At 32.0% G+C, this 10,080-nt stretch overlaps 1 protein-coding gene across 1 annotated transcript; it reads right to left on the bottom strand.

Annotated features, from left to right (window-relative positions):
* Positions 1-1,032: 1,032 nt before the first annotated feature.
* On the bottom strand, positions 1,033-9,655 carry LOC111634540 (cytochrome P450 4V2-like). Its single transcript, XM_023379337.1, has 6 exons — positions 9,499-9,655; positions 2,811-2,948; positions 2,619-2,731; positions 2,461-2,549; positions 2,202-2,374; positions 1,033-2,138 (listed from the first exon to the last, which is right to left on the bottom strand). The coding sequence occupies exons 1-6, from the start codon at positions 9,653-9,655 to the stop codon at positions 1,987-1,989; spliced, it is 822 nt and encodes a 273-aa protein (XP_023235105.1). The 3' UTR covers positions 1,033-1,986.
* Between the last annotated feature and the right edge of the window lie 425 nt (positions 9,656-10,080).

The raw sequence follows: 10,080 nt of genomic DNA, 5'->3' as shown, positions 1-10,080 counted from the left end.
TGCTTCACAGATACATTTTTTGGATATTGACGTTGAGTTCAAAGAAGGGCACTTGGCCACTAAGGTATACGTAAAACCGACGCATAGCCCTCTGTACATTCCGTCCCACTCTAATGATCCTTACCAGTACAAAGTGGCTGCCTTCCGTGCCCTTATCCAAAGGGCCTTTCTCTATTGCAGTAGTGTGTTGGATAGGCAACAGGAAATTAATAGAGTATTAAATATTGCCAGATCGCTAGGGTACAGGAGAGATATGATAATAACATTGGTAAAAAAATACAAAGTAAACAAAACTAAGGCTCAAAAATGCGATTTCGGCAAAATTACAAAATTCACGTATGATAAAAAGAGAAAAGACATCATGAAGGAAATCGCGGTCCGCAAAAAATCCAAGTTAATTTTCAAGAGGGCTCCTAACCTGTATAAATTATTAAGGAATGACAAAGACAGAGTAGATAAAGAAAAAAGAGCTGGAGTATACAGGATTCCTTATGAAAATCGTGAATTAGACATCAATAAAAATTATATTGGTGTCACTAATAGAAGTTTAGGAGTCAGATTAAAAGAACATAAGTATAATATCAGCAAGGGATCTAGTGCCACTATACTATCGCAAATGGCGCAAGTTGAAGGCTCAATCGTTAAATGGGACGAAGCAGAAATTATTAAATCAGTACATTCACCGACATTGACGAATTGCGCCGAAAAAATTGAAATATATAAAAGCAAATTTGCAATGCATTTGCAAATTTGCAATTGCTAGAATTGATGCATGATTCATGCATCAATTCTAGAGATTCTGAAGGGTTGCCATCGGTCTGGAAATACTTTATCAAACGAATGGACGACTCTTAATTTATTGCGGTTATTTTAATATTCTTTTGCATAAAGTGCATTTCACTAAATTTCTATATAACGTTTCAATATTTAATTAACCTATGCTTATTTTTTCATATACATTTTTTTGTTATTTGTAACAATAATTTTTATTTCTTTTATTATTCTTTATACATTTATATATATATTTCGCTCGTTATTTTATTTTATTTGTATTTAAATTTTTGTTCCATTTTATTTATATTCGAATGTTCTTAGCCTGACGATGGCCAACTGATTTGGCTGAAAACGTTTGCGTTAGATTAAATTTTTTCTCAGCAAATTAAGGTGTAGTGTTTTTTATTTATATACTAATGCTGAGTGAGTGTACATCAATTGAATGGGCATTTGATTTACTAAACTTGAACCAAATATTCACGTTTTTTGAAAAATTTGAAAATTTCATTATACGAGGGGGACCCAAAAAAATAACCGAACTGAGAGCGCGCTGCCATTCGTAGACGTAGTAGAGAGTTCTCTTGTTACATGGGGTTAGTAGAGACCTTCACGAAACAGCTGCGCAAACGGCGTCAGTTTGTAGGTTTATGTTTAAGCGTAGTGTTCTGTTTCTCTTACTGTTGTTTCGTTCTGCCTGCGAAGTTCTGAGCGTCCTTCAAAATCTCGAAACGACGAAAACGTTTAAAAATTCCGCCAAAAATTGAGAAGACATCTGCGAGAGGATGTGTGAAGGAAACGCCCGGAACTTTGGCGATCAGGTGACTGTTCCTTCATAACAACAACGCCCCCGCACACACGGCTTTACGAGTGACCTACTATTTGGCCTCTCGGGGATGGCCTGTCGTTCCCCACCCTCCGTATTCACCAGACCTAGCCCCGTGCGACTTTTTTCTGTTTCCGAAAATGAAGAAAGATCTAAAAGGGGAGCGTTTTGATCACGTGAAGGCAGTAAAAACAGCTTCGCTTAAGGGCACTGGACGACATCAAGGTTGAAGAGTTCCAGAGGTGTTCAAACAGTGGGGAAAAAGACTTCACAAGTGCATCGCATCTAAGAGTACTTTGAAGGTGACAGAATACATTTTGTAAAAAAGTTGAATAAATAAAGTTTTTATACAAAAAATCCGGTTTTTTGGGTCCACCCTCTTATACTAATTATCTTACATGCATTTTAAACTTGAATTTTGTAAATATTTTCAAAACGAATACATTATATACAGAAGTAAATTTTCCATACCTATCTAATGCAGAGAGATACTCTTGATTACCCTCGGTCTGAGAATTCACAGAGACTCCACATGTAACTTCTATATAAATATAAACTGATATTTATTACCTTTAAATACATATTTTACATTACGTATTCATACCTGTAATTATATCTAAAGCGCAAAATTTCATCAATTTCAAGGCATTGAATACTTCATTATTCTGCAATTTTTTTAATTTCATGATTAACATGTTTGAATGTTTCATAAACACGTCTTGATGATTTTTCAGATTCCAAAGATGAAAATGTGGAGCTAAATATTTTCTTCTTCTTCTCCAATTATCATCAGAACTTTATTTAATTAAATTTAGAAAACTGTAAACAATTACATTTTAATTAAACATAGAGTAATACATTACCTGTACAGAAGACTATTCTCTCCCAGAAATGGTTTTAAGAAGTCGTAAGAAAAATCTTTCTGGATTAGAGAGTTGCTTTTTAACACTTCCTGCAAAAATTATGTATTTTCAGTTATTGATATAAAACGTTTAATACAGATGTACGCATGTTTAATTACTTGAGCAGATTCCGGATGTGTGAGAATAAATACTTTGAATCCAAAAATATTAATGCGAACGATTTTTTCTTTAGGAAATAGCGTAGTGATTCCAAGTATTGTACTTACTACAGCTTCAAAATGGAGGAAAGAAAAATTTACTTAAGTTACTTACATATAATTAAATCAGCCAATAACAAAGTAGAAACTTACCTTTGTTTCGAAATTGTTGTCTTTGAATTCTGTTCTTTTGAGAAAACACAAAGTTCCAGATAAATGGTAAAAATGACACAGACACACATTTGCTTTTTATTTCCTGTTTCTCTCTGTTTCTTGCTGAGAGTTTAAAACCTGTTGATAGAAATAAAATAATTTTAACTTAGTTTTATATTTAATATTAATAAATTATTATTGTTTTTATAAAACGTTTCAATGAATTTTCTAAGTAACAAATAAAGAGTTTGATACAATAAGTCTCTGAAGAACACAATTGCTTATGAAATCTGTGTGTTTGAATGTTTAAAATAATGTATAATTTTAAATATTGAGAATTATATGCTAAAACTGTTTTCATTATAAAATTTTGGGTCACGTTTTTCATTTTTAAGTCTATAAATTTATACTATGTAAAAGATCCGAATTATTTACATATTTTGATAATCATAAATACCATTGTGGTTGTTTTTTAAATGAATGGCGAATACGTAGTAATGCAGACAAATTTCTTCTGCATAACTATATATTGTAATTTAATTTAATCTAATTTTCTAATTAATTTTATAGTGTAGTGATAATAAGGTATCATTTCTATCGGATATAATATTCCCTCTGTCAGCTCCAAACGTCCTCTATTTTTTAAATTAACATTTTACAGTCTATTAAAATCTTACTTGTGCTCATATTATTTATATTTTGTAACTGTCTCAGCATTTTTATTAACTGGGTCTAAATATGCTAAAATAAGCCTATTTAAAGCATTCATTATCGTTATTTTTTTATTCAGTACAGTTTTTTTTCGATTTTACTTTTTGAGTAATTCGATACACGATAACCCTTTTAATGGCATATATTTATTAATTTTCAATTCCACTTTTAATCAATTTAATTTTGAATTCCAATTTAAACAAGTGTCCATCCTCATCCTTTTTTTGTCAAATCATTTATTTTAGCTAACAGTTTATTAATTAGATTATCAATCAATCAAATATATTTATTCATAATAAGGAGTCCTTGTTACAGGGGGTAATGATTTAGATATAAACAATACAAATAATAAGTAAATATANATCGCAATAAAAACCGTAATTTTTGAAAAATGTTTAAAAATATACGGCCAGCTATTATTCACCCTACTTTAAAGCATTCTCCTGAGAATTTTTTGAAAATGTCCCGGAAAGACGATACCAGCTGTTCTCAAGGTCATCCAGCTGTAAACACAATTACTCAGATTTCGCAAAAAGGGAAGACAATGGAAAATAAACTTTGAAGCTTTCTCTTCAAAATTAACGCATTTCTTTCGTTTTTTTTCCAGTTTTAAGTATTTTTTATGTTTAATTACATAAAAATTAAAAATTGGTCAGACAAAAAGCGGTTAATTAGTAGTCGCAGATCATTCTCTCTTCTGGAAGTAGGTCAACTAGTACTACGTTTAGTCAAATTTATTTCAACTCTCTTCTGCAACAAACCCTTTTTTCTATCTGACCATCAGAATATTAGCATTCGAATAGGAAAATTATAGAATACAAGGCTACCAGGAAAAACAAAATATATTTTAATTGGTTTTCGAGGGTGTATAATTTAAATATTCGGTCTAATTTTCGCAAAATTTCATTGGTTGGCAGATTATCATTTAATTTTCAGCTGTGAATAAAACAGTTGGTTGTGATAACATTAGGAAAAATACGATATTTAACATTTTTTTAACATATCGTATTTTGAATTGGTTTTTACTTTATCAATGAAATTGTACCATTTCTTGCTAACACAGTATCGCGATAAACGTGACAATGGTAGGCTGAGAAAACCAAACTCTTTATATAGTTTTCGTTTTTATTGTTCGTTATAATATAGTACAGTAGAGCGTCAATTATCCGAATTAATTGGGGGCTGGGGTTTGAAATAACCGATATTTCGGATAACCGATCATGTGCCAAAAAATATATTAATTTATCCTATGTTGAAATTTTTCTCTGTTGCGTGTCGCTTCGCGTTGAATTTTCGTCGATGTTAAGCCTAACGAAGACTATTGTATCGTTAAAAATTATTTTTTTATTTTGTACAAAGAAAATAAATATANAATATAATTTTTATTGATGTCTAATTTACGATTTTCATAAGAAATCCTGTATACTCCAGCTCTTTTTTCTTTATCTACTCTGTCCTTGTCGTTCCTTAATAATTTGTACAGATTAGGAACTCTCTTGAAAATTAACTTGGATTTTTTGCGGACTGAGATTTCCTTCATGATGTCTTTTCTCTTTTTATCATACGTGAATTTTGCGATTTTGCCGAAATCGCATTTTTGAGCTTTAGTTTTGTTTACTTTGTATTTTCTTATCAATGTTATTATCATATCTTTCCTGTACCCTAGCGATAAGAAAAAAAATTTTTGATTTGAAGAAAAATTGATTAGAAAATACAAAGTAAACAAAACTAAAGCTCAAAAATGCGATTTCGGCAAAACCACAAAATTCACGTATGATAAAAAGAGAAAAGACATCATGAAGGAAATCTCAGTCCGCAAAAAATCCAAGTTAATTTTCAAGAGAGCTCCTAATCTGTACAAATTATTAAGGAACGACAACGACAGAGTAGATAAAGAAAAAAGCTGGAGTATACAGGATTCCTTATGATAATCGTGAATTAGACATCAATAAAAATTATATTGGTGTCACTAATAGAAGTTTAGGAGTCAGATTAAAAGAACATAAGTATAATATCAGCAAGGNTTAAAAATTATTTTTTTATTTTGTACAAAGAAAATAAATATATTAAAAATATAAAAACAATAAAAAGTTATACTTCAGAAGTTAATTTAGTATAAAAAACATAAAATATTTGAGTAGCCCAAGACATAGCCAAAGTTCGCAGCACCACAGCACTGGCGAAAATTTAAATTTGTCGACTGGAATTGTTTCGGATAATTGACTTTCGGATAATCGACGCTCTACTGTATTTGATTTATATGACAAGAAAGTTTATCGTAAAAGTTACGTAAGGGTTTATCACATTGAGTGACCAATCGAACATATTGAAAACATTTTTTTATTTTTTTCCTGTACACAATTTAAAGAACTTTTAATTAAGTTTAATTGGTCACTCAGTGTGATAAACACGTATGTAAGATAACAAAGATTCTCTTAAACACAGTTTGGCTGACAGAAATTTCGCTTAGTAGCAAGTTTTATCATGCTTAACTACTTCTTATTTGCAGAGTGTTGTGTATGCATACGAAAGGAAACTACCGAAATTCTGCCAAAATTCACTCCTTGAACTCTTTTAAATCTTTATGTTTTAACACCTCCTAAACTCATAGCAGTCAAAAATAGAAAAAAGAAATTTGTGGATATTTATGCTATATAAATTGGTTGTATGTCTTTGCATTTATTTCGTTTAATATATCGAAGATGAGGTAAAAATTAAACGATGAAATCGAGGCATGATTAAGGGTCATTGATGCAATTAAATTTTAGTGGTCAAAGGTCTAGTGATGGAGAGATAAAAGCGATTTATATCTCGAGAGAAGTAGAACTTAATTAAAGAAAATTTCAGACTTTCTCAAACTTTATAAGTTGTATAAAACTTTTTTACTGTTAAAATGGGGCATTTTGCCATTTTATAACAGGAAAAAATTTTTATATTAAAATCTTATGATAGATAGAGCCACAGACAATTTCTTAATAGTATAATGAAAAATATAGCGATTTTATACTGTAAATTAAATCTATTAACAGTCGGTAAAGTTACATACTTCACTACTGAACTTTTTATACTGCCGAATATTATTTTATAAATGTAAGATTTACTAATTGTGTTATTAAAGTGGGGGAAAAAAAGGACAAATTTTTACTCAATTCATTAGTTATTTAAAGCATAAGTACAACGTTTAACATGTATAAATATACACAATGTGGCACAGCTGACAAAATAAACTGATGTGCCCCTAAGAACTATGACTACAAGAAACAATCGCAAAAAAGTATGAAAAGATACGAAAGTAAGCCCACAAATATAAAGTTTTGAAGTGTAACGTGAATGACTTACAACAGACATAAAGTTATGGTTAAAGTAATATACCAACTCTAGGAAGCCATAGCAAAATGTTTTTATGATAACATTAGAAAAGAAAAAAAATGTAACAAGACTGCTTTGATTCTAATAGAACCTATTATGGCTACGATTACAGAAACCAAACAAGATTTACAAAGGAAAAAACCACCATTGAATATTTAAAAGAGGAACTAGAAAAAAGAAAATTACCATGATTTCTCACAAAAGTTAAATTAATAGAAAGATCAACTGATGTTACAATTAAATGAAATTCAGTGTATTAATCAAAGTAGCCATAGCAAAGAAGAAAGAGAAGTACCTGCACTCGACAGCTATTATTCGACTTATTAGAATCCAACGTTTATTCCTGTATTTATCTTTTATTTAATATGCTTTTTGATTTAAACGGAGTAAATGTGTATAACACAACCGATAAGAATTCGTTTTAAGTTATTGTAAGAAAGATAAGCTAATAATACTTTTAATAAAATAATAATGATAAATGAATTTTAATCCATAAGAAAACTGGTGAAACCAGACTGAAAATGTACAGCTCAGCAGAAACATCTAAATAAAGGAAACGTTTGTTGAATGGTGTGGCCTAAGAATAGTGTAAAGAGATTTGACAGTAAGATTCAAGATGTGAGTAAAGTGCACATTACACAGACTGCAACTACAGGAAGTTTTGGAGAAAGTTGTCATCATGATTATAAATCGGAAAAGTAAGCATCATCAGAGATAAAAATATAATATAATGAAAATCTAACAATAGAAATATACGATCATTTTATATACAGTAGTAGACAAACATTTTTAGAAGTAAAGAATTTCAAAAAGCTGCAAGAATGAAATCTGACACGATTACCGTACTTTTCTTTTTTATGTAGACCTATATATGCATAAGAACCTCAAAAGTAAAATCGAACATTATTTTATAAAAATTCCATATTTAATATAAAACATGTGGCTGAGCTCTAATATAGAGCGCTGTATCGCTGTCGGATCACACCTTTCGGGTTAAATTAATGATATTTTATAAATTAAAAAAACAAAAAATATTCAATTACTAGCAAAGCTTGGCGTTGCTCGGGAAAAAGTAATGATAGCGAAGATTACGATTATTACATTACAGCCAATCTTATCCGTTTTCAGAGAATGCAAGGATTAGGTCATCCTGTTTTCAGACTAATTAGAAAATTTTTAGATGGATCTAAAAATATGTGAGAAATCAAACTCGCTTTTGAAAATTATAAAGACTTAATTTTATATTATAAATTTTCTTTCATCATTATTTCCCGTATTTCTCCCGTTTTCACTCCCTTGCCCGGGGAATAGACCTTTTGACCCCTCTGTGTACTGCGTCATTTCAAAAGGTGACCTCCTAAACGGGCGAAGTCATCATAAACGACCGAGGAAAATCTCCCCTCTCTCCAGGGGATCGCTCGATTGTAAGGTATCCGCGGTGTTCAAGTAAATAACCAATTAGCAACAACAGACATATGTTACTGTATAGAGGGTGAACAAAAAGGTCACCTGCAAGGTAGACCGTGCGGTGAGAAACTATATCACGTTACCAAGGATGGCCAGTCATTACCCCAAGTGATGACGACTTTAATGCTGACTGGTCAACTGGGGTGACGACGAACGATGGTCATAACTTCGTCACCCGTGACAGCAGAGACGGTAATAAATCTGAAAAACTGTCAAATTCAAGTAAACAACTTACGTTGCAAAGACAATTACGTCAAAAAAGTCCCAGATATTTCCCACGCTAATCGGGTATAAAAGTGGATCGCTCTCGCACCTCCGGGCGATCGCCAAAAAGAAGCACCAGGACCGACACCCTCATGCCTTCTCTACCTTTGGGAACTTCGCAGTTTCTGATCGCCACTGCAAACGAGGTAAAGACAGACAAATTTTACTTCCCTCTCTCTCGGTTTAGGCTAGACTTAGAAAAACTTCACTTCTCTTTCTCGGTTTTAGATTAGTTCTTAGAAAACTTATGGGTAGCGGACCTTTGATGGTCCCGCCGACGGGAAAGATGGACCTCAGTCGTATAATATTGTCGGGACGCGAATATATTATTATTATCATTATTGCTATTTGTTATGTTGTTTGAGTTTCGAAGGAAACTGCATGTATTTGTACCATTTCTTATAAATTAAATATGTTATTCTTAACGTTAATATTGTGTCATCTTTGAGTACGACCGACATCTCGTCACGACTTCACTACCCTCCCACTCACTTAACCATCGCCATCCCTGACAACGAAGCCCATAAGTGGGGAGAAGCTCGCCGCTCTATCCCATCTGTTCACAAATATGTTCCATATCTTGCAAAAATGCAAAACACCGTATCTGCCCCTGTAAATCTTGCACGTCGCTTTATCTTAATTTAACGCTTTCATTGTTATTCAACACTTCCATTCTTAACACTTCCCCGCGGGGAAGTGTTAACAACCTCTCCCCTGTAGGGAAGGGAAAATTTCGAAAAATCCTTTCTTAGTGTAAGTTCTCATGATGTACCTGAACTGTGTACCAACTTTCAACCTTCAACTCCCATTCGTTTGGGATCTGTGCTTATTATTATTATCAATCCATCTCAATTATATATGTATATAGATTGCTTACCTCCAGATACAGACGAATCTTCTCTATATTTGTTCGAATTCGAATAATTCTTTTGTTGTTTCCTTCCGTTTCTCCACTTCTTTCGTATTGAATATACCACAAAAAGAGAAACAATAACTAAACTTAACAGAATTTGGAATGAACTCAACACACACATGGTCAATATTTTTCTTGATCTATAGTTTCCGATGNGACCACTCGGTAAGTAATCATACAATTTTTCATTTATAGCATAGTTTGTACAGATTATTCCCCAAAAATTATACGTGTTTTGGAAATGTTGAGTGAAATTAGTCTAGAATTGATTAATTTTATGGAAGAAAACCTTTCAAACAGTCGTAGTCCCTAAACTGCATACGTGCTGGGCCGTGATTGGCTCATGTATTTAAGTGACTCGTACCACACGGAATTCATATAACACGGAACGTATTTACCGTGTTAAAGGGGGGTCTACTGTAATTTTTAAAAATATATATTATAGTTCCTAAATTACTGGGATAATGATATAGTGCGAAATAGACACGCCATTATGCCTTTACTGCTACAGGTACACAGTAGTTTCCTGCATGGAGTGTGATAGTG

This window comes from Centruroides sculpturatus, unplaced genomic scaffold (assembly GCF_000671375.1).
Source record: "Centruroides sculpturatus isolate CEXI.00-Female unplaced genomic scaffold, Cexi_2.0 scaffold861, whole genome shotgun sequence".
Taxonomy (NCBI): Eukaryota; Metazoa; Arthropoda; class Arachnida; order Scorpiones; family Buthidae; genus Centruroides; species Centruroides sculpturatus.
This window is presented reverse-complemented; position numbering and strand designations above follow the sequence as displayed.

What these genes read in the sequence shown, in the direction of transcription:
- LOC111634540 (XM_023379337.1), bottom strand. Translation starts at nt 9,655, where the DNA reads ATGTGTGTGTTGAGTTCATTCCAAATTCTGTTAAGTTTAGTTATTGTT. An exon ending in AGATTCGTCTGTATCTGGAG is followed by an intron (nt 2,949 to 9,498) that starts GTAAGCAATCTA and finishes TTCTATCAACAG; the next exon opens with GTTTTAAACTCTCAGCAAGA. An exon ending in CACATCCGGAATCTGCTCAA is followed by an intron (nt 2,550 to 2,618) that starts GTAATTAAACAT and finishes TAATTTTTGCAG; the next exon opens with GAAGTGTTAAAAAGCAACTC.